Source organism: Mesoplodon bidens, assembly GCF_964165515.1.
Source record: "Mesoplodon bidens genome assembly, chromosome: 9".
Classification (NCBI taxonomy): Eukaryota; Metazoa; Chordata; class Mammalia; order Artiodactyla; family Ziphiidae; genus Mesoplodon; species Mesoplodon bidens.
Window position 1 is genome coordinate 20,926,347 of NC_138166.1, and position 24,579 is coordinate 20,950,925.

Here is a 24,579-nt window from a genome sequence, read left to right on the forward strand (position 1 = left end):
TTTATTATTCAGCCCTTCTATTGCACTCTTTATTTTGGCGATCAGATACGTAATTTCTAAGACACCTTTCTTGTTTGCTCTGCCTGTCTCTGTCTCTCTCTCTTGGCTGTATTTATGGATGCTGTTCTCCTCAAATGCCTCTAAACCCTCTAGCATTTAAGCCCCCATCCAGTCTCTCCTTTGCCCCCTGTGCTCCCTGCCCTTTCTCTTCCATGCTGACCCTGTTGATCATTGTATCTGTGAAAGCAGGACAGGTTGGCTTGTATGTGCAGCTGGTGGGCTTCCTTTCATTTCCTGTGTTTCCCCGGGAGGGGCAGCTCTGGGACTTCGGAAGGGTGGGCTGTGTGTTGCATGCAGGGGGACCTGATGGGGAGCAGGCAGTGGACTCAGGCCCCACGGTCACCAAGATACGTCCTGGGGGCTGCTCCACCTCCTGAGGTCTCTGAATCTCACTCCTGGTTCCCTTTCCCTCAGGGCTACCTGATCCTGCTCTGCAGGGGCAGCTTTTAGAAAGAAGGAGGAAGCGGAGTCCAGACAGTACCCACGGTGCCCTGTGTGTCTAAAGAGATAAAGGGATAGTCCAGTCAATACCAGATGTTTATTCACACAAATCTAGTGCCGTACTCCTTACCCGGTTTACTGTGCTTTCTACATCTGCGGCATGTGTAGTAACTGAGGCATGAAATTATTGTTCTGAACCAGTCTTTTCTGAATCAAGAAATACTAAACTTTGTTACAGTTTCAATTGAACCATATGAAATAGCCATTTTTATGGGCAGAAAACTGTTGAAAATTAGCACTTTGATCAAATCAAATCTAATATTAATCTACTATTAATAAATCTAATGTCAGTAAAATTGTATTATATTTGTTATGTTTTGAGCTGTGAATATGGTCACTCTAAATCATCACTCTAATTAACCAGAACAGTTAATTAAGTAGCCTCTCCTATTTGCAGCCATTCTGGAACATCTAGAGAGTGTAAGAGTCTTCAACATCAACAAACCCAACTTCTCCTTTTCAGGATCAGATTTGACCCTGAAGAAGTTAAAGTGAGCTTGCTCAAGGACATACTCTTTAGTTTCAAAGTTGCATCTCAAACGCAGGAGTCCTGGAGGCAGGTAGAGGCTTTTGTAGGCTGACGGGCATGGAGAAGGTGTGCTCTGCACAGGCCCCCTGGACTGCTGTGCCCTGAAGCAGGCAACAGCCGGCCGGAAACAGCCAGGTCGGTGGGTCCCACCACACAGGTGACAACGCACGTCGGGAGGGGGAGCCCCAGCAGTGCTCTCAGCTTGCTTGCTTACTCTTTCTAACTTTGTCGTTTGGATTTGCAGAATGGTCAGACTTGCAAAACAATGTCCTTCAACTGACTACACAGTATTGGCTAGAAATGTGGGGAGGCCACCCATGGGCTCTGCGTACTATAGAGGTAGTAAGGAAGATGCACTGGTTTAGTAAGAAGATGGGCTGGTGGGCTTCCCTGGTGGCGCAGTGGTTGAGAGTCCGCCTGCCGATGCAGGGGAAACGGGTTCGTGCCCCGGTCTGGGAAGATCCCACATGCCGCGGAGCGGCTGGGCCCGTGAGCCATGGCCGCTGGGCCTGTGTGTCCGGAGCCTGTGCTCCGCAACGGGAGAGGCCACAACAGTGAGAGGCCCGCGTACCGCAAAAAAAAAAAAAAAAAAAAAAAAGAAGATGGGCTGGTTTAGTAAGAAGATGCACTGGTTTAATAAGTCTGTGCACTGGTTTAGTAAGAAGATGCACTGGTTTAGTAAGTCTGTGCACTGGTTTAGTAAGAAGATGGGCTGGTTTGGTAAGAAGATGCACTGGTTTAGTAAGAAGATGGGCTGGCTTAGTAAGAATATGGGCTGGTTTAGTAAGAAGATGTGCTGATTTAATTAGAAGATGTGCTGGTTCATTAAGAAGATGGGCTGGTTTGCTAAGAAGATCTGCTGACTTGGTAAGAAGATGGGCTGGTTTAGTAAGAAGACATGTTGGTTTAATTAGAAGATGGGCTGGTTCAGTAAGATGTGGAGGTTTAGTTAGAAGATGGGCTGGTTCAGTAAGGAGATGCGGAGGTTTAGGTAGAAGACGTGCTGGTTTAGTATGAAGATGTGTGGGTTTACTTTACGTCTTTTTGTGCATGCAGCCTGTTTGGATTTTGCCAGCAGTTTTAGGGTGTTGCCTGCCTGAAACTTTTTTTAAAAACTGTAAACAGCTTCAGTGGGGTTTGCAGAAGGAAGCTGTGGTTTCTGGTCTTCCTGTTCATTCACATGTTTTTTTCAGAGGGAGGGCTAACATCTGACCATATTTTTCATCAAGCTCAGAAGTGAACAGAGGAGAATGCACAGTAACTGTCGGCAGAGGGGGAGGAAGCAGAATTCCTCCAGAGAAATTCCTCCTCACGCAGCCTTTCCAGCGGGGTGGTCCATGGAGAGCGAGGTAGGTGCAAACCCAGCGTGGAAAGAGCCATCTAGGATGACTGTTTGGGTCTTGTGACCTTTGCTTTGGGAAGGTGGGGTGGAGGGTTCCTGCTGGCTTCCGGGTCTGAGAACGGGCAGCCCCAGTGGCCAGCGAAGTGAGCAAGATGAGGAGCTGTTTGTAGGTTGCTGGGTTCGTCCATCTTCACTTAAGGAGTCAGAGGCTGCGGATGTCAGGGCTGCTGAGGAAGAGTGACGTTCATGTAGATTTGTAGTCAGTTAGGACCCAAGATGTGAGATGGAAAATGATTCAGGGAAGAGGTCAAGAAAGAGCACGCTCACAGTGCAGACTCGCGCCTGGAATTTCACCCGGGACGCCTGAGGGAGGAGGAGGGGCGCCACGTGCCCGGCAGGAGTGGCCTCGGCCACTGTGTGGACGGTCAGGCGCAGTGTGTGTCACCGGAGCAGACCGCTGCAGTGGGGGAGGTCAGGTTCACGTCTAGTCCTGAGATGGGGAACTTGAGGTCTGTAGGAGGTCCTGGGGCGAGGGCTGTGTCGTACTCCTTATTTGGGCCTCTGCGGCACCTAAGAAAGGCTCTTTTTCTGTTGGTAGGCGCTTAAGTGCTTAACTTTCTTTTTAAAAAGATAGTGAATCTGTTGACTTGCGTTACAGGGAGTTGGAGTTAAGATAGGCAACGTTGAGATGCAGTTTTAAACAGTGGTGCTTATAGGAGAGGATTTGTCGGGGTGCCTCGTGCACCTGGGCGGGGGTGAATCTGGGGAGTAGCTGCTGCCTTGCCCAGCTGGACAGTTGGACAGTGGCTCTGCCCGGCCCACGCTCTGGCCTGGGTGTCTATCCCTGGTGTTGTCCCGCAGCCCTGCAGAGCCTGATCCTCGCCGAGCAGTCCCCCTCTCTCTCCCTCAGCAGAAGGGGCCCTGGGGCAGGGAAGGGGGTCCCTCGAGGTGCAGCCCCAGTGCCGGGCACATGCCAAGTGCCCATTAGACGTTTGCTGAATGCCAAACTGAAGGACCCCAGGGCATTGCACTTGAAGCCTTTGTTCTGGGGCAGTCTTGTGTTACTAACTAAAGGAGTAGGTAAGGGTGCCTGAACACCATACTGAGGCATTCGAGGTGCCCAGTGCGTGTTTCCTTCCTTCACTGCCACACGCTTTCTCTAGAACGCGCTGGGCTGAGCGTTGTGCACATGGAGTTACTTGGTGTATGTCACCTTATTATTCACTTTGGTCCGCAAGTAGAGGCCACTGTCCCGTGAGCAGTTGTGCTGGTTCCTTCAGCACACGCATTTCTTATTGTAAATTAATAAACAGACACTCTGACGGAGAAGTTAGCCTCTGAGAATTTGTTTAGGAGATGCAGTTACTCGGAGCCTGGTCACCCCAGGTGAGATGCTATAAGTCAGGCTTTAATCTAACAATACCCAAGGCCAGCTTGGCCCCTGCTCCCTCCTCTAGGAAAGCGCTAAGTGGGCCAGAGTTTGTGTGTGTGTGTGTGTGTGTGTGTGTGTTGAAGAGCTGCATTTGAGGTTTCCAACTTCAAAAGTTGTTTCAAGCATAAGATGGAACATATATTGGAAGAATACTGTAAGCCTCTAGGGATCACTTCTGAGGCAGTTCAGAAGTTCTGCTCAGTTCTAGGAAGCAGCGTGTGTTCCGTGTGAGAAGTCTGCAGATGCCGGACAGCGCCGCCGGGGCCCCGCTTCCCCTCCCTGGATCTGTGCCTCGGACCCTCGGCTGGTTCCTTCAACACTCCGTTTCTTCACGAGAGATTCGGGCACAGGTGGACGCCGGTGACACTCGGTGCCAGGGCTCCATTCACGAAGAGAACCCGTGCTTGGCGTTGTGCTCCTTCCAGGGGCTAAATTGCTCCTTTTGTCTTTTGGGGTCAAAGATGGCAAGATCATTTCGGTGATGATGAACATGGGTGCTCAGTGAAAATACCTGTTGAGTGAAGGATGAACCATTGCACGGGCTAAAACCACTTTTTAAAACTCTGTATTGATCTGGAGGCTATTCCAGTGAATTAAAGACTCCACAGTCGTTTAATGGAATCCTGATCCTGTGCGTCGGAATATTCTTTTTCTAAAATTAATTAATTAATTTATTTTTGGCTGCGTTGGGTCTTTGTTGCTGCACGTGGGCTTTCTCTAGTTGTGGCGAGTGGGGGCTACTCTTCCTTGCGGTGCGCGGGCTTCTCACTGTGGTGGCTTCTCTTGCTGTGGAGCATGGGCTCTAGGCACGCAGGCTTCAGTAGTTGTGGCACGTGGGCTCAGTAATTGTGGCTCGCGGGCTCTAGAGCGCAGGCTCAGTAGTTGTGGCGCACGGGCTTAGTTGCTCCGCGGCATGTGGGATCTTCCTGGACCAGGGCTCGAACCCGTGTCCCCTGCATTGGCAGGTATATTCTTAACCCCGCTGCGCCGCCAGGGAAGTCCCAGAATATTCTTAATTGTTCTCAGTTTATTTTTTTCAAGCAGAACTTTCTTTTACATTTTCATGTTTAAAAGCAACATAGGCTCCAAAATCCTGAGGTGCCCTCTTGTTCATTGTGTTTCTGGAAAAGCTGAGGGCCCCCCACTGTGCCTGCCATCCCCCAGCTCCCAGCCGTGTCTACTTTCCAGCTCCTGCAGCGGGAGCGGGGTGTGCACCTCCTGTGTCACACGCCTGCTGTCCTCGGGTGGAGCAGCCGCCCCCGTTCTGCGCTGAAACAGGGCGAGGCGACAGAGGAAAGCTGCAGGTTTGCTGGGGTGCATTTCTTTACATAATGGTTTCAATATTCCACTTTCTAGGGAGGCTCATCCACTGGTTGAACTTACTTGGGATGTTAAAAAAAAGCACATGATGCCTGGGGTATGCAACACTGAGGACTGAGTTAGGGAAGCTGTGTCTGATTCCAGATCAGTCATGCCAAGTTCACGCTTGGCCAGGTGGTCTTGTGTGCAGCTTGGGTTCTGGGGCGGCTCCCCTCGCCTCTGCCAGCCTGTGAGCAGTGGAGGGCAGGTGCCATTATTCGTCACGGGGCCTCACGGGGCCGTGCCTTGTTGCCAGGGTAGCTCCTTTAAAAACAGGGCATTTGGGCCCTAAAGCACACCTTCGAGGCACCTGGCTGGCAGGTCTCATCATGGATTCAGTCCCTGTTCATCTGCTTTGGGCTTATCTCCCCCTGCTTGACGGTGACCACCTTGCGGGTGGGAATTCCGTCTCACCCCCCCACAGGGCCTTCCTTCCTGATGCTGGCTGGCACAGGCATCAGACACGTTACTGCTCCCCTGTAGGGTGCTGACTCCCAAGAGGTAAAGGCAGCAGAAGGCGGAGTGGGGCTCAGCATAGGGAAAGCTGATCCTTGAGCAGTAGGAGGCGTCTGCAGTGGGCGTCCTGGTTTCCTTGTGCAGGGGCCAGACATGAGGCATATGGGCTGGCGGAGGGTCTCTCCTTAAGGTGGGTTGCAGGACTCGGGCTCTGGGTCCTTGCCACACAGACTGATTCTGTGTGCAGACTGTGACTTTACGACCCGTCCCTCAACATTAAAATAACGGCATGGGTTGCATGTGGTCTGTGGACCTGGCGATTTGGCATGGGCTTCTTGGTAAGAGGCTGACCTTGGCAAACCCCTCGTCTCAGAACTGGTTTCTGTTGCTCCCAGGTGTAGAGGGGTAGCGAGGCGGAGCAGCAAACAGGTCGAGCTGAGCTGCTCTCGTGCGCCGTCGGGCCCAGAATCAACTGCGGGCTGTGCCCGTGCTGGTTATGATTGGGAGAGTGAACTTTGTGAGGTTACCAGGTGGACATGGTGTAGGGACAGAGGTTTACTCCGGCCACTTTGGGATACAGGCCGTCTGTGTAACGTTGCACCGCGCGTCTCGGTACTTGCACAGCCCTGGGGCAGTGCCTTGTGCGTCACAGGGGCTCGGAGGTTCTCAGTGCAGATACACAGTCCAGCAGAACAGGACCGAAGAGGCGTCTGTGTGCCCTTGACCGCCTCGGACGCCAGCCAGCGTGGCAGTCACGGTTCAGGGCCGGGCCTGACCTGCCTGCGTCAGGCTGGCGAAAGGTGATGTTTACGTTACTCAGCTCTCAGTGTCAACTTTACCCTCAGTGCTTGTCTGGCAAATGGCGGGTGACAGTGTCCCACCGTTTCCACGTGAGCCCTACATCGCGGTCACCTGGTCCAGACCCCCCCGCCCCCGGATTTCACCTGAAATGCCTCACCCTCTCTTCCACTCTCCGAATCTGTGCTGGGGCCGACAGCTCCTGTGGGATGGAGGAGAAAGAAGCCTGAGCAGGCCCAGGGGCGGGCTGTCTGAGGGCTGGGATCAGTCGTTTCGGGCTCCTCCAAGGAGCCCCCTCTCTCCTCTGTAGTTCATCTGAGATGGTGGAGATGATGCTCTCTTTATGATGGTGGGCTTGATTATCTTGTCTCCCTTAACCTTTCGTGCTGTTATCTTGTCTCAGCTTAAGTGTAAGCAGTTGTAGGCAGGAACTGTACTCATCCTTCAGAAACAAAGTCTTATGGATGATTTCAAATGTAAACAAGAGCAGAGAGAAGTAAACGAAGCCCCACACGCACGTCGTCTAGCTTTGATCCTCCCCAGCCCCGAGGGTCTCACATCAACATTATTCCCCCAGTCCCCCCACGCAGCACGAAGTGCTGAGGGGCTGCACTGGGATGGGCAGTGGGAACTCGGTGGGTGTCCAGCGCGAGGAGGGGCGCTCCGGTATTAGTTGTGGTGGATCAGTGGGGTAAAAGGCAACTATCCAAGGGCCAGGTGCTCAGGGATAAGGCGTGCAAGCCGAGAAGCAGAGGAGGAAAGCTGGGCTCTGGCTGTAGAAGGAGCAGGAAGAATGCTGGGGTCCACTTGGCTAAGGGCATGTTTTGTGTGGGGCGGGCCCTGCAGGACCTCCTGGAGACCCACGAGGCCTCACCTGCCTTTGTGAGGGAGTTAGGGCCCCTCTCCATCCTCCATCTGTGAGATTGACGGGCTGCCGAGGCACCTCACAGGCATTGTTTTGGGTGGGATATGGCATGTGGCTGAATTTCCCCCTTGCAGAGGAGAAACAGGAACAAGAGCTTTTGGTACGTGTTTGGTGACATAGGCATTTGTTTCTTGTAAGTGTTGGTCAGAGCTAGGCCTGCCCTAGGTCCCGGCCGCTGTCTGGCGTTGGGTCCTGCCCAGGCAGGCGAGCTGCAGAATCACAGACAAGACAATGGAAGGTGACTTCTCGGTTTGGTGTGGGTCATCACCTTTGGGTTTCGCTGCTGTGTTCGGTGATGTTTCCCTGCCCAGGCTGCACATTGGCGTCTTGTGTTCTCTGGTTTTACGTTCCTTTGCGTGACTGGAGGCAGTCACCTTTGGCCTCTGTGTGCAGGTGCCCAGTGCTCATGCCTGACTCTCTGAACATCTGTGCCCGCGGAGGGCCTGGAGGGCTCTTACAGACCTGCAGGGAGGGAATCCTGGGCCTTTTCCTGGGGCCCGCAGGCGAGGTTGACTTTATTCTCCCCGCTGTCCCTGGCTCTCCCTCTGCAGGTTTACTTTGATCGCAGGGTTGGCCTCCAGGCCCCTCTAGACACTGACCACGGGGTGAGGCCACCCAGGTGCTGGTCAGCGCCCTGAGCCCCTGAGGCCCCGGCGGAGGGAGGGGAAAGCAGAGCGTGTGCTGCGTTCCTACGGGAGAGGGAAGAGGCGGGCCTCGCGGTCGTTGAGCTGAGTTTCCTGTTGATGCCACAGCCCTGGCCGTACCTCCCCGCCTTCTCCGAGGACCCTGCAGGGAAGTGACCCAGCGGACCCGGGAGGTCACTTGAGAGCAACGCTGCATTTTTGTCTTCTGAGGGAACCTCTCCCTTCCTGCCCCTTCTCGCCTCCTGAGTTTACTCACCTTGAGAATTGGCCCTTGACCTTGTAAGTGTCCATGAACAGGTGAGGGGCCAGCCCCTCGGTGCCCGAGGCAGCACTGGGCCCGGCGCACCCCGGCTGGCAGTACCCGGCCCGTCTGCACGGGGACCGTGGTGGTGCTTCTGGCCACTTCTGCTTGTTAGCCATGGGTACAGTGCAAAGCCTTTGTGAATAATGAACTCCAATCATTGCCGTTTCTGCCTGCAGCCTGGAATTGTGTCGCCGTTTAAACGAGTATTCCTAAAAGGTGAAAAGAGTAGAGATAAGAAAGCCCATGAGAAGGTGACAGAGAGGCGCCCTCTGCACACTGTGGTGCTGTCCCTGCCTGAGCGCGTCGAGCCCGACAGACTGCTGAGCGACTATATCGAGAAGGAGGTGAAGGTAAGTCCACGGCCGCAGGACCCGCCTGCCCGTCGCCAGCAAAGGCCCCCTGATGCACCAAACGCCGCGGTTCTGGGACCCGTCCCCACTCACACCTCGGGTGACTCCCACTCGGTGGTGCCCCTGCGGTGGTGTGTCCGATAACTGGGTGCCCAAACCCCAGGTCTCTGTCTTCTGGCCCCATTTCTGGCTTTCTCTCCAGTAGCAAGCTGCCTCCTTTCTCGTAAAGGCTGGCCGTGTGTTTCGGTTCCTTGGTCAAGGCTGAGAGCTAATCCGTGTGCCGTTGTCACAGCCTAGGACACGGACCCCTGAACCCTGTCAAAGCCCCTGCCCACTTGTGGGTAAACATGATGCGCACTAGTGTATTGTCAGCGCTTCCCCTAAACACTACATGAAAAGAAATGAATAAAACTGCGCAGTCAGAGAGAATGGGAAAGGGGACTGTGGTGATGAGAGAGGCCCGTGAACTTGCAGAGGGAGCTGACGAAGGTTGGGTGACGAGTTCACAGAGCCCACGGAGCTGGACCTGTGTCCGTCAGAGGACGCAGAGCTGTCCAGCTGGACCTGGGGGCTGGGGGGGCGTGAAGCACGGTGTGGGCTTTTTGGAGGGGTTTGCTCTCACCTGCCACAGGGGGAGGTGGGAGGTCTCCCTGGTAGAGACATGACACCAGGGGGGCTTTAGACGTGGGGACACCTGGCCCGGAGGAGGGTGGGGAGAGACCCAGTGTGAAGATGAGCAGATTAAGTCAAAGCCTCTGTCCGGAGCGGTGAGAATTGCCCACCCCCTTTCCCTCAAGCTTCCAGATAGGCCTGCAACCAGGCCTCTCCCACAAGGGGATCCTCGGAGGGGTGCTTTCATGTGGAAGCCACGCAACCCGCAGAAGTGCCGCCTCGAATGACGCTGGGGTGACCCCCCAGCCGGCCTGAGAGAAGCTGACAGTCTGCACCTCTGCCCGTGCACATGGCCTCTTTCGTGGGCAGTCAGGGAGACGTGCACGTTTGAGCAAGACGTTTAATCTAAAGATAGAGCCCAGGACAAACACAAGACGTAAACGTGAATGCAACAGCAGCAGTGCGGAAACGGGGGGGAAAATAAAAATACAGAATGTTGTCCGAAAGATAAGAGGAAATCCTGTTAACTGTGAGATAGCAGGATAACAGGTGGAGACGAGCTTTCGGAATGAAAGGATCTTAATTATGTGTCGTAAAAGATTCACTAGAGGGGTCAAAAGACAAGGAGGTCAAACATCAGTAAACAAAAGGTGAGAGAGAGAAAAAAATGATAGGATCCATCCAGAAGGTTCAACCTCTGACTCATAAGAAGAAAGAATGGAGGAGAGTGGGAGGAAGTTGTTAAGACAGTAATGGAAGAACCTTGTGCAGAAAATTCACCACCAGACATGATTCTCAGATCGAGAGGGTCCCTTTCTGGTCGTGATGACCGGACAGTCAGGTTTCTAAAACGTGAGCCCTCAGAGCCCGTTCTGACGAGGTTCCTGGGAGATGTGCTGCCTCAGAGCACAGGGACGCACCAGGAAGGTGGGAGATGCAGATCCAGAACCGGGGCTCTAAGCACGGAAAAGAACAGAGGGAATTCCCAAGATGGGACTCTGAGGAACAGGCTAGGGCAGCTCTGGGAGAAGAGAACACAGATGGTTTTATATGTTGGAGTCGAGGCTGCTGAAGAATTGGGAAGATAGAAGTGTACATTGAAAACAAAGCAAGTGGAGGGAAGGGTGGGCCCATATTACACCAGGAAAATTTAAAGGTTGGGGACTTCCGCTTCCAGGAAGAGGGAGTCGACATATTTTTCCCTATTCCTCTCACTAAGTACACCTAAAACTCCTGGACGTTATATATACAACAACCGTAAGAAGGCTCTGAAAGGTAGAGTGACGGCAGACCATCCAGGGGCCTTGGGACCCAAGGGGCGACCCCTTTGGTGAGTGCCCCGGTTCTCTTTTTCCTCATGTATCCCAAGCTTGGAACTGAAGAAGCTGGCAACCCAGAGCAGCCAACAGGTGCACACAAAATCCCAACAAAATTCACTCTCTCTGGCCAAAGGACCAGGAAAGGGATGGCTTAGCAGGACAGAAAATGTTTTACAGTACCTGCTCAGTTCCAACCAAATGTGACTGAAAAATCTGTGGCCCCACTGCCGCCTCTACCAGCAAAGACTGTGTAGGGGCCAGCACCCACCCCAGAGAAGGCTGAGTGGGGAGCGGGGGCTTTATCCCTGATGAACCCCTAGTGGAACTGCGGTGTCAGTGGAGACCATGTGGGGAGCCTGGAATTCTGCCCTCAGACAGCAGCAGTGTGACACACACCACCCCTCATGTCATTGGGCCACTTGGGGAGCCAGAACGCCAACCATGTCCAGCAGGGAAGAGGAGCCCCCCACTCAGGTGGCAGCGGAGGCCAGTGGGGAGTCAGCCCTTCCACCTGGTAACAGAGTGTGCTCCCCTCCCGCTGTGGGACTAGAGCAGATTTCTGACACTTGTGTCCTCAGAGTCCTGGAGGGAGAAGAGACGGGGTGGGGTGGGGCTGAAAAGTTGATCAAAGGAATCGTGGCTGAAACTGCTGTGATTTGGTAAAAGACAGACTCAGAGATTCAAGAAGCTCACCACAGACAGGATAAACCCAAAGCAGTGCACACCAAGACACGTCGTAGTGAAACTTCCGAAAATTAAGACAAAGACAGAGTCTTGAAAGCAGTGAGAAAGAACACTTTACCTGTAGGGAAAGCGGAATGATAGATTTCGTGTCAGAAACCACGGGGCCAGAAGGAAGTGATGACATCCTTCAAGTGCTAAGAGACCCTGAAGAATCAAAGTCTGATGAAAGCACCACAGGCGACTGCACCCTCAGACAGCAGCCAGCAAACAGACCAGTCTCTTGAAGAGCACAGACTGCCACGGGTCACCAGTAAATAGATCATTTGAATAGTCCTGCAACTATTAAAGAAATTAAATATCTAATTTGAAAACTCCCATAAAAAAGTCTCCAGGCCCAGGTGGTTTCTGGAAAATTCTATCATATGTTTAAAGAGTTAACACTAATTCTACACAGTCTCTTCCAGAAAAACAGAAGGGGAGGGAACACTTTTTAACTCATTTGTGAGGTTAGTATTTCCCTGATACCAAAATCAGGCAGTACGAAGCAAAAAATATATTACGGTTGTGAATACAGATGCTTAGGTATAAACGTAACAAAACGTATAGGATTTGTACGCTGAAAACTACACAACACGGATGAAAGGATCAAAGATCGGAATAAGTGGAGAAACATACCACGTACATGGATTGGAAGATTCAACCTAGTTAACATGTCAGTTTTCCCCAAATCGATATACAGGTTTGATGCATTTCCTATCAAAATCCCGGCAAGATATTTTGTAGATATAGACAAGTGTTCTAACATTTGTATGGAAAGGCACAAGAAGTAGAATAGCTGGAACGGTTTGAAAAAGAAGAGTTAAAAGAGCGGAATCAGTCCGCCTGATTTCAAGATGTACTTTAGAGCTACAGCAATGAAGACTGTGAGGTAGTGGCAGAGGGACTGACACAGTAATCAGTGGAAAAGCATCATGAACCCAGAAACAGACCCAGACAAAGACACCCAACTGATTTTCGACAGAGGCGCAAAAAGCAAGTCAGTGGAAGGGCCGTCTTCTTAGCAAATGGCGCTGGAGCCGTGGGACACCCATTGGGACAAAAAGGAACCTCACGCTAAATCTCACACCTTATACAAAAATTAACTCAGAATGGATCATGGAATTAAAGGGAAAAGGTAAAACTCTAACACTCTTAGAAAAAAACCTAAGAGAAAATCTCCAGGACCCAGGGTAGGCAGAGTCCTTAGACTTGACATCAAAAAGGGAATGATTGGTAAACTGAACTTCAAATCAAATTTAAAAACTTTTGTTCTGCAGAGGACTCCGTTAGGAGGATGAAAACACAGGCTACAGACTGGGAGAAGATATCTGCAAACCACCTACCTGCCAAAGGTCTTTTATCTAGAGTATATAAAGAACTGTCAAAGCCCAATAGTAGAAAAGCCAACAATCTGATTAGAACATGGGCAAAAGTCATGAAGAGACATTTAGTTCACCAAAGCAGACAGTCAGTTGGGAATAAGCACGTGAAGACGTTCAACCTCACTAGCCGTTAGGGAAGTGCAAATTACAACCACAGGGAGACATCACTACACACCAAACAGAAGGACCGAAGTTAAATAAGTAGTGAGAACAGCAGATGCTGGCGAGGATGCAGAAGGTCACTCATGCATGGCTGGTGGACGTGTAGAATGGTGCAGCCGCTCTGGAACACAAGTGGGCAGTTCCTTAAAAACGAAACATGCAACTACCGTCTGACCTGGCAGTTGCACTCTGAGTATTTATCCCAGGGAAATGAAAATCTGTGTTGACACAAAAACCTATACATGAATATTAAAAGCAGCTTTATTCATAATGGGCAAAAACTGGAAATACCCCAGATGTCCTCCAGTGGGTAGATGGTTAAACAAATGATGTGCATCCATACCGTGGAACCCTACTCAGCTGTAAAAAGGCATGATTTACTGATTGCTTCACACCCTCCAGGAATCTGCCGAGAATTATGCTGAGTGAAAAAAGCCAATCCCCAAAGCTACATACTGTATGATTCCCTTTGTATAACATTCTTGATATGACAGAATTATTGAAATGCAGAACCGATAGGGCTTGCTAGGGCTTAAGGAGGCGACCAGGTGGGTGGGAAGTGGGTGCGCCTGTAAAAGAGAAGCGGGAGGGACCTTGTGATAGAATGTTCTGTAACCTGACCTTGTAGTCACTCTCCTGGTTGTGATGCTGGGTGATCACGAGATGTTACCTTAGGTATAACAGGGTGCGGGGTACAGTGGACTTCTGTGTATTATTTCTTACAACTGCATGCCATTTACAATTATCTTAGAGTTAAAGGTTAAAAAAAATTAAAGACTCTGCTTAAAGAAAATTGTGATTTCACTACCTCTTGGCACAGTGGTGAAATAGAATGTACCTAACAGGAGGATATAAGCACCAAGTAATGATTAAGTAATAATTATCTAAATTGTAAGAAAAAAGGAAGAAATGGGGGTGGTGATGTAAGGGAGTTAACTCTTTCTCTGCCGTAACTGGAAATCAACAGCTAATGTCTTAGATTGATGAATCAGGCAGTAGCAATGTAAAACCATTACTTAGAAAGTTGGTCCTAGATCCAGAAGACCCTGGAGTTGCTGCCTGTGGGAAGCAGTTTATAGGGTTGCCTGGGTTGGGACCAGATGGTTGTTTTTTGTTACACACTTCTGGGGACTATTTACGTTTTTAAACTTCCTACATGTATCACTTTGATAAAAATAAAAACAGCCACGACAACACAATGCACTAGTGGTGAGACTTTTCCTCCCGCATACTCGAGTGTAGTTCTTTATGGAAAGTAGTTTGTATTCAGAATGAACATTACTAACATGAAGGTGAGAGGCACTTCACAGTAGCTTCTTGTTTCTGAATGCTTACCTACTGTACGGCAACACTTTAACATTTTAAATACATTTTCTCATTGAATCCTCACCCGGCTTTTTTAAAGCAGAAGCATCCTTCCCAGGGTTTCGACCCCATGAGGCCCAGGGTGGTGCAGGGGTGCAGGCTCGGGACCTGTGAACCGACACTCTGGCTTTTAATTCGGGGGGCAGCAGCGGGTAATTAATCACATGTGTGATACCAAACCCAAGATGCTTCTTGATAAGCTTTGTTATTTCTTATTTATTGTATTTTTGAAAGTTGAATAGGTAAGTTATGGACATGGTACAAAATTCAGATAGTTGAATAGGTAAGTTATGGACATGGTACAAAATTCAGATGGTAAGGAGATGCCTGGTGAGGAGAGGTCCCCAGTCCCCCCACCCCCCTGCCCCTGGAAAGAACCATTGGCATCAGTTTCTCGTGTGTCCCTGCATGGGCGGTCTGTCCGTATCTGAGCGCACACATGCATTTGTTCCCAAACGATTACCTAGTGCACACTTTGCACCTCGTTATTTACACGCAACAGTATATCTTGACATATCTTGGTGGGTTGGGGCACATAAAGCTGCCTCGTCCATTTCCCTCCTGTTATAATGGCTGTACCGTATTTTATGTAACCAGTGATCTATTCATACATATTTAATTTGTCTCTGTTACACATTTTACTAACCCTCTAGGATAAATTGCAGAAGTAGAATTGCTGGGTGTAGGGCTCGGTTATTTTTGTCTTGACAGACATTTCCAGGTTGCCTTTCATGCGGGATTTAAGCTGGTGTACACCACGGGCAGTCTGGGCGAATGCCTGTTCCTCCACACTCTAAGGGGCCACATAGTGTACATGCGGGGCTTCTTGATCTTTGCCAGCCTGATGGTCATAGTCTGTTACATCGCAGTTTGTACTTCGAGTGAGGTTGTGTATCTTTTCATATGGTCGAGTCAGATCTCTTAAGTGTCTTTCTACAGCCATTTTTCTGTCGGGTGGTTGGTGGTTTTCCCATACGTCTTCCCTAGCGCTCAGTGTGGTAGGTGAGTTTGCCCTTCGCGGTGAAGTTAGTGTTAAGGTTTTCCCTGTTTGTCGCTTGTCTTTGTTCAGAGATGTCTCGGTTCTCTAGAAGCAGGGCCTGAAACTGGAGATTGTGTTTGATGATTCAGGGTGTGTTCTCAGGAGAAGGGGAGGGAAGGAAGCAGGATGGAGCAGAGGAAAAAGATGTGTATCTGCCCACTGATGGGCATGTAAGGGGCCCCTGAAGGCCACACAGGCACCTCTTTGTCCCCAGTATGTAGCAGCTTCCCCACCTCCTCATCATGATCTGGGCCGGTTGCCCCTGCAGCACAGTACCACCTTTCTCTGCTTGCTTGTCTGCTGGCATCAGGAGGTGACTGCGGTTTTAAGTTTAGATCCCTTTTGTGTCCCCTGGTAGAAGCCTTTTACCCCTAGAGCCAGGCTCTCAAAACACATGGAGCCAAAAGTTTCAGGGCTGGGAGCACACGTTCCCCAAGTGGGTCTCTTGGATTGATGGTGCTCAGAGCCACTCCTGCTGCCGTACCTTGGAGCCCAGAGCCATGCGTTCTGTCCACTGGGGACCAGGCGTGGTGTAATGACTGTTGGTTCCAGATGTGCCCTGCGTTCTGAGGAGGTGTGGCATCCTTGCAGGTGTCCCCTCCTGGATGTGCCCCGACCCTGTAGCGGACCTTGCCGGTGGTCTGGGCCCCTGCCTTTCAGCATTGTCTCAGACCCTCTCTTCCAAGCCTCGAACAGTTTCCTTCCCCCGTGTACTGTTACCCAAGTGAGTGGCTGTGAGTCCCTTCGGAGGGAACTGGGGGCGTTGCTGCAGCGCACACTCGTGTGGGTGTTACAGATTCCTTCTCCTGGGCTTGGCCTTTCCCTCAGGCACTTCCTGGGACTGGAAACCGGGTCAGAGACGGCCACTCTGCGTTGGAGCAGCACGCTCAGTGGCGGTGTCCTTGTTTGTGTACATGGCTCCCAGCAGCTCCCTGGCCCCTGGGAACACCTCTGCTCTAGTTGCATCTCTGTGGGGCCTGCATACCAGCCCCCGCCCCGCCATTTGGCCATTTACAGTCACTGCCCGCTGCAGTGAGCACGCCTGCCTGCCCTGCTCCTGGTGGCTGAGGGCTGCCCCCGGGCTTCTGCTCTCGCAGGGTCCTGTCATCCCCCTCGCTCCAGGAAGCCTAGTGCTAAAGCATCTCCCCCATTAGCTCTCCCCCTGAGAACAGCCACCGCCGAGCTGCTGGGTGGTGCCAGCACCCCTGCCAGCCCATTCGTTCCAGCTCATCCTTGAGGGTGGGGTGTCCTCCCAGCCCTCCCAAGTAGCAGGGGCAGTCGTGGGGTTCCAGGTCTTACACGGTAGACCCCGTCCAGCGGGCCCACCTCTCTGCATCTTTTGGAACCTTTATCCACAGTTGGTTCGGCAGTTCTGCAATCTCCACTGAGTTTAACATGGGCCTTGTGTTTGCTGAGCTTCTAAGCTGTGCTTGCAGTGCATGAGAGCCGTGTCCGGGCCCCTGACCAGGGTTAAGTGCAGAGCCCCATAGACACGCTCATCCAGCTGGCGGTCCATCCACCTCCATCTGGCACCTGCTGCTCCATCAGTGTTCAGTCTCTCTTCCCAGCGGGTCCCGATCGTGCTATGTTGAGATTTGATCCCAGGAACAGGTCTTATGGCCAGGAGGGGCAGACGGGGCAGACCCTGAGGAGAACAGCATCGTCATGAAAGGTGCCCATCCCAGTGAGGCCCGTGTGTCGTTTGTGAGCAAGGGCTGTGTGTGTGTGTGCGTATGTGCGTGTGGGGGTCCTGTGGCTTGTAACAAGTGGGATTGGACCACTTCTGCAGGCCTAGAGTGCTGAGAAGAATATGAGATTGAGGTTCTCAAGTGCATCTACCTAGGTGTCCCCATCCCACGTCTCATAGAGTCCTGCCGTTCCATCAGCGCCCACGCTCTGCCGTGGAAAACTTGTTGATCAAGGTCAAATAGGTGGATGTTATAGGGAGGCTGACTTCGGCTCAGTATAAAAATGGACTTCTCTTGTATCTCATCAGCAATTATTTTTGGAAATACTTTCCGCTGTTTAGAGCTGAAGTGACGAGCTCACCAGCACGTTCCTGTGTTGGCTGCAGTCTCTATAAGGGCGGCAGGAACGGCAGTGGGGTTAGCGGGTGCCCAAGACAGTACGGCTTTTGCTGCCAGGGCTGATGGAGCTGATGTGACCACTAGTCAGATGTCCCCTTGGTCTGTGTTGTTCCATCACGTTCATCCCTCTGCAGCTGTGACCTGAATGTGCTATGATCAGTTAACCGGCACAGCACGCCGCGCCATGTCATCTCACGGCGGGTGTGGGCTGGTCCCTGACGTCGCTGAAGGGGGCGCTGCACGTTGGTCAGGACTGGCAGGGGACTGCCCAGGACGGTGGGGAAGGCTTTTGTGAGAACTGCCCAGGAGGCACACTTTGTCCCATCTGGAGTTACAGCAGGAATGAGAGCTGCAATTTTCCTTTTTGACAAAACATGTTTTACTAATACATATGTTACAGCGAAAAAAATCTCCAATGAGTGAGGACTCACCTCTGTGAAGAAAGTAAATCCTTCTTGGTGATCTGTGAGCCTGAGTTTGAAGTGTGGTGGCACTTTGAGAAAGGCAAGACGGTGGTGGTGACCTTTTGTCCCCCAGGCCATGTGGAGGCGGGGCAATCCTTGTACAGTCCTGCAGACATGATAACACCAGGGCACTTTTATATGACCCCAACGTAGTCAATATATTTTTTATTACTATTTGAATTTAAGCAAAATTAATAATTTGGGATGATACACATCTAGAAGTGGTAACTAATACACAGTATAATACTGATTATGATTCAAAAGGTTTTTAGCAAATGCAATTATTGAGTGAAGCTAGGATATGATTTTTTTATTGTGGTGAAATATGCATAACATAAAATTAACTGTTTAGGGCCTCCCTGGTGGCGCAGTGGTTGAGAGTCCGCCTGCCGATGCAGGGGATACGGGTTCGTGCCCCGGTCTGGGAGGATCCCATATGCCGCGGAGCGGCTGGGCCCGTGAGCCATGGCCTCTGGGCCTGCGCGTCCGGAGCCTGTGCTCCGCAACGGGAGAGGCCACAACAGTGAGAGGCCCGCATACCGCAAAAAGAAAAAAAAAAAAAAAATTAACTGTTTAAGTGTATATTTCATTGGTATTAAGTATACTCACGTAGTTGTGTAGCCATCACCACCATCCATTTCCAGAACTTTTTCTTTTCAGAACTTTTCAGTGCAATATATATATACACACACCACATACTATTTATCCATTCATCTATCAATGGGCGTTGGGTTGTTTCCAACTTTTTTCTTTTTTCTTTTTTTTTTTTTTTGCGGTACGCGGGCCTCTCACTGTTGTGGCCTCTCCCGTTGCGGAGCACAGGCTCCGGACACAGGCTCCGGACGCGCAGGCTCAGCGGCCATGGCTCACGGGCCCAGCCGCTCCGTGGCACGTGGGATCTTCCTGGACCGGGGCACAAACCCGTGTCCCCTGCATCAGCAGGCGGACTCCCAACCACTGCGCCACCAGGGAAGCCCTGTTTCCAACTTTTGACTATTGTGAATAATACTGTTATGAACATGGATGTACAAATGTCTGTTTGGGTCTCTGCTTTCAGTTTTTTTTCTTTTTTTAATTGTGTTAAAATATAGCATAAAATGTACCATCTTAAACATTTTTAAGGGCGCAGTTCAGTAGTATGAGATACATTCACGTGGTTGTGCAGCCATCACCGCCATCCATTACCTTAACTCTTTTCATCTTGTGAATCTGAAACTATACCTATTAAACAAAAACTCCGCATTCTTTCCTCCCCACAGCCCCTGGCAACCATCGTTCTGTCTCTATGGATTTGACTTCTCTAGGAAGTTCATATGAGTGGAATCATACACTGTTAGTCTTTTTGTGACTGGCTTATTTCACTTAGCATAATATTCTCAAGTTTCACCTGTGTTGTAATGTACTGCAGAATTTCCTTCCTTTTTTTTTTTTTTTCTTTTTGCGGTATGCGGGCCTCTCACTGTTGTGGCCTCTCCCGTTGCGGAGCACAGGCTCCGGATGCGCAGGCCCAGCGGCCATGGCTCACGGGCCCAGCCGCTCCGCGGCATATGGGATCCTCCCAGACCGGGGCACGAACCCGTATCCCCTGCATCGGCAGGCGGACTCTCAACCACTGCGCCACCAGGGAGGCCCTTTCCTTCCTTTTTAAGGCTGAACAATATACTATTGTATGGATATACCACATCTCGCTTATCCGTTCATCCATCAGTGGACGCTTGGGTTGCTTCCATGTTGTAGTTATTGTGAACGATGCTGCTATGAACATGGGAATACAGAAATCTCTTTGAGACCCTGCTTTTAATTCTTTTGGGTTTATCTATACCCAGAAGTAGAATTGCTGGGTCATATGGTAATTCTATTTTTAATTTTTTGAGGAACCTCCATACTGTTTTCCACAGCAGCTGCGCCATTTTATATTCCCACCAACAGTACACAGGCGTTCCAGTGTCTCCACATCCTCGCTAGCACTTGTTATTTTCTGTTTTTGTTTTGTTTTTCACTAGCCGTCCTAATGAGTTTGAGGTGGTATCTCATTGTAGTTTTGATTGTATTTCTCTAATGATTAGTGATCTAAAGCATCTTTTCATGTTCTTATTGGACATTTGTGTATCTTCTTTGGAGAAAAGTCTATTCAAATCTTTTGCCCATTTTGGCATCAGGTGTTTTTTGTTGAGTTTTAGGAGTTCTCAGTATATTCTAGATATTAATCCCTTGTCAGATATATGATTTGCAAATATTTTCTCCCATTCCGTGGGTTGCTCTTTTACTCTGTGGATAGTGTCTCTTAATGTACAAAATTTTAAAATCTTGTTGAACTCCAGTTTGTCTGTTTTTTTTTGCCTTTGTCGCCTGTGCCTTTGGTGTCAAATCCAAGAAATCATTGCCAAATCCAATATCATGAACCTTTTGCCCTATGTTTTCTTCTAAGAGTTTTTTTTTTTTTTGCGTTAACGCGGGCCTCTCACTGCTGTGGCCTCTCCCGTTGTGGAGCACAGGCTCCAGATGCACAGGCTCAGCGGCCATGGCTCATGGGCCCAGCCGCTCCGCGGCACGTGGGATCCTCCTGGGCCGGGGCACGAACCCACGTCCCCTGCATCGGCAGGCGGACTCTCAACCACTGCGCCACCAGGGAAGCCCTCTTCTAAGAGTTTTATTGTCTGTTTGCAGTTCTTTTACATAGATATCCAGAAGTGGAATTGCTGGATCATATGCTAATTCTATGTTTTATTTCTTAAGGAATGACCATACTGTTTTCCATAGTGGCTGTACCATTTTACAGTCCCACCAGCAGTGCACAAGGGTTCCAATTTCTCCATGTCCTCACCAACACATTATTTTCTGTTTTGATGGTAGCCATCCAGATGGGTGTGAAGTAGTATCTTACTGTGGTTTTGATTTGCATTTCGCTAGTTACTAGTGATATTGAGAATCTTTTCATGTGCTTATTGGCCATCTATACACCTTCTTTGGAGAAATATCTATTTAAGTCCGTTGCATATTTCTTAATCAGGTTGTTTGTTTTTTTGTTGTGGAGTTATAGGAGTTCTTTGTGTATTCTGGATATTAACTTCTTTTCAGATATATGATTGCAAATATTTTCTCCCATTTGTTAGTTGTCTTTGCACTCTATTGATGGTGTCCTTTGATGTACAAAGTTTTAAATTTTGATGAAGTCCAGTTTGTCATTTTTTTCTCTTATTGCCTCTGCTTTTTTTCCACATTAAAGGTTTTTTAAATTGTGTTAAAATACACATAACATAAAATTTACCATCTTAACCATTTTTAAGTGTACAGTTTAAGTGTTCTAACATTCACGTTGCTCTGCAACCATTACCACCATTCACCTCCAGGATTGTTTTCACCTTGCCAGACTGACACTCTGTACCTATTAAACAATAACCCCGTTTCTCCCTCCTCCTAGCCTCTGACAGCCACCATTCCACTTTCCGTCCCTCTGAATTTGACTACTCTGGATACCTCGTATAAGTGGAATCATATAGTATTTACCTTTTTGTGCCTGAGCTTATCCTTGTTGTAGCATGTATCAGAATTTCCTTCCTTTTTAACGAATAATATCCCACTGTTTATAACACATTTTGTTTATCCAATTCTTCCATAAAGAATTGAGTTGCTTCCACCTTTTGTTATTGCCTGTGCTTTTGGTATCATATCCAATAAATCACTGCCACATCCAATGTCATGAAGCTTTTCTTCTATGTTTTCTTCTAAGAGTCTTATAGTTTTAGGTCTTAAATTTAGGTGTTTGATCCATTTGAGTTAATTTTTGTGTATGGTGTTAGCTAAGGGTCAAACTTGATTCTTTTGCGTGTGGAGTCTTGTTTTCCCAGTGCCACTTGTTGAAAAGATTGTCCTTTCCCCATTGAATGGCCTTGGCACCCTTATCAAAAATCAACTGACACTGTATATGAGGGTTCATTTCTGAGCTCTCTATTCTATTTCATTGCTCTGAATGTCTGTCTTGATGCCAATACCACGCTGTTGGTTATTGTAGCTTTGTAGTAAGTTTTGAAATCAGGAAGTGTGAGAATAGATGAAAGGTAATATTGATAAATTTAAGGAAGGGTTTGCATTTGGTTTACATGAACACATAGAAGAGGATAGGGCTTCCCTGGTGGCGCAGTGGTTGAGAGTCCACCTGCCGGCGCAGGGGACACAGGTTCGTGCCCCGGTCCGGGAGGATCCCACATGCCGCGGAGCAGCTGGGCCCGTGAGCCATGGCCGCTGAGCCTGCGTGTCTGGAGCCTGTGCTCCGCAATGGGAGAGGCCACAGCAGTGAGAAGCCTGCGTACTGCAAAAAAAAAAAAAAAAAAAAAAAAAAAAGAAGAAGATAGAAAGGCCTCTGCTAGCTGCACATCTGTGACAACGTTCTGGAATGTTCATTTGTAACAACCTTAAGTATGAGCCAGTAATTAGATGTGCTGCTTATTTATTTCTAAACTGTTCTGTCAGAGGGGTGGATTCTCAGCCCTGTAGAGAGTGGGGAAACTAATACACAGTTTAGTTTTATTCTCTCCCCCTCACCCCAAGCTTAGAAAGGATAAAATCTAAAACTTTTTAGAATGAGTATGCATTTCCCTTTGGAGCTACCCAGCACACACTGAACAGCTTTTGAATGCAGCTGTTGTGAAGTTTAGGATGCTCATCTGACTGTGCCTAGACTCAGCCTGTATCTGCTTCTGTGCCTTACGTGAGCTTCTGCCAGTCCCTCTTCTCTCTGTGCCAGTTTTCTTCTCTGTGGGCAGGTGGTTGCCTGGCACAGCAGTAGGTGAACTGGCTTAGGCCTCTGTGTTTACCTTGCTTGCATTTGATAATCCCCAGAGTAACCTGCCTGCTTGGTTCCCCCGTCAGAGAGGGCATCTGCAAACAAAGACAGTTCGATTTCTTCCCTCCCAATCTTTACCTTCTATTTCCTTTTCTTGTCTTACTGCATTATCTAGGACTTCCAATACAGTATTGAAAAGCAGTGGTGAGAGGGGACATCCTTTCCTTGTTCCTGGTCTTAGGCAACCTTAGAGCTTCTTACAATTAAGTATTGATGTTAGCTGTAGGTTTTTTGTACATGTTCCTTATCAAGTTGAGGAAGTTCCCCTCTATTTCTAGTTTGCTGAGAGTTTTTGTTATGAATATTAGAGGTTGTCAAATGCTTCTTATGCATCTGTTGATACCATATGATTTTTCTCTTTAGCCTGTTAAAGTGGTGGATCACATTTAATAATTTTTGAGTGTAGAGTCAAGTTTGCATACCTGGGATAAATCCCACTTGCTTTTGGTTTATAATTCTTTTTATCCGTTGTTGGATTTGATTTGCTAATATTTTGTTGAGGATTTTTGTATCTATGTTTATGAGAAATATTGGTCTTTCCTTTCTTGTAGTATCTTTGGTTTTGATACTAAGGTAATGCTGCCTCAAAAAATGGGTTAGGAAGTGTTTTCTCTTTTCATTTTCTGGAAGAGATTAGAGAGAATTGGTATAGTTTCTTCATTAAATGTTGAGTAGAATTAACCAGTGAATCTGTCTGGGCCTGATACTTGCCGTTTTAGAAAGTTATTATTGATTCAATTTCTTTAATAGCTTATATGCCTATTCACATTATCCATTTCTCCTTATGTGAATTTTGGTAGATTGTGTCTTTCAAGGAATTCCACTGGTGGTCCAGTGGTTAGGACTCTGCGCTTCCACTGCAGGGGGCCTGGGTTCAATCCCTGGTCAGGGAACTAAGATCCTGCAAGCCGCACAGCGCGGCCAAAAAAGAAAGAATTCCGCTGGGATCTGAGGACATACTTTGTATGGTTTCTATTCTTTTAAATTTGTTAAGGTGTGTTTTATGGCCCAGAATGTGCTCTATCGTGGTGAATGTTCGTGTGAGCTTGAGAAGAATGTGTATTCTGTTGAATGCTGTTGTTGGATGAAGCAGTCTGTTGATGTTAGTTATACGCAGTTGGTGGAAGATGTTGAGTTCACCTTTCTCCTTAATCATTTTCTGCCGGCTGGATCTGTCATTTTCTGTCCATTTCTGAGAGGAGGGTATTTAAGTCTTCAGCTGTAATAGTGGATTCATCTGTTTCTCCCCGTAGTTCTATCAGTTTTTGCCTCATGTGTTTTTGAAGCTCTCTTGTTAGGTGCATAAACATTAAGGATTGTTATGTTTTTATTATGTAATACCCCTCTTTAAAGTCGGTTTCTTGTAGACAGCATATACTTGTGTCTTGAATTTTTTATCCAGCCTGACAGTTTTTGTCTTTTAATTGGTATATTCCGATGATTCACATTTAAAGTGATTATTGACATAGTTGGATTAATATTTTCCATATTTATAATTGTTTTCTATTTGTTGCTCTTGTTCTTTGTTTGTTTTGTTTTCTACTCAATTTCTGCTTTATCTGGTTTTATTTGAGCATTTTAATAATTCCATTGTTTCTCCTTTCTTAACATATCAATTATACTTCTTGTTATTTTGTTTTGTATTATTTTATTCATTTTATTTTTGGCTCCGTTGGGTCTTCGTTGCTGCGTGCGGGCTTTTCTTTAGTTGTGGTGAGCAGGGGATACTCTTTGTTGCGGTGCCTGGGCGTCTCATCCTGGTGGCTTCTCTTTTATTTATTTATTTATTTATTTATTAATTATACAGCAGGTTTTACTAGTTCTCTATTTTTATACATATTAGTGCATATATGTCAATCCCAATCTCCCAATTCATCCCACCA

The 24,579-nt window shown here is 48.7% G+C and overlaps 1 protein-coding gene across 5 annotated transcripts in view; it reads left to right on the forward strand.

Annotated features, from left to right (window-relative positions):
• CCM2 (CCM2 scaffold protein) overlaps positions 1-24,579 on the forward strand; it is a 55,836-nt gene that overhangs the window by 15,999 nt on the left and 15,258 nt on the right. The window contains exons 2-3 of one of the 5 annotated variants that reach the window (XM_081244442.1): positions 2,284-2,439; positions 8,527-8,700. The exons of 1 other annotated variant lie outside the window; for it this stretch is intronic. In XM_081244442.1, coding sequence (XP_081100568.1) covers positions 2,341-2,439; positions 8,527-8,700 — 273 coding nt within the window. In that variant the 5' untranslated portion in view covers positions 2,284-2,340. Of the gene's footprint in view, positions 1-2,283; positions 2,440-8,526; positions 8,701-24,579 lie in introns of those variants that run through there. 3 more of the 5 variants (XM_081244443.1, XM_081244444.1, XM_081244441.1) reach the window with 3 other exon arrangements.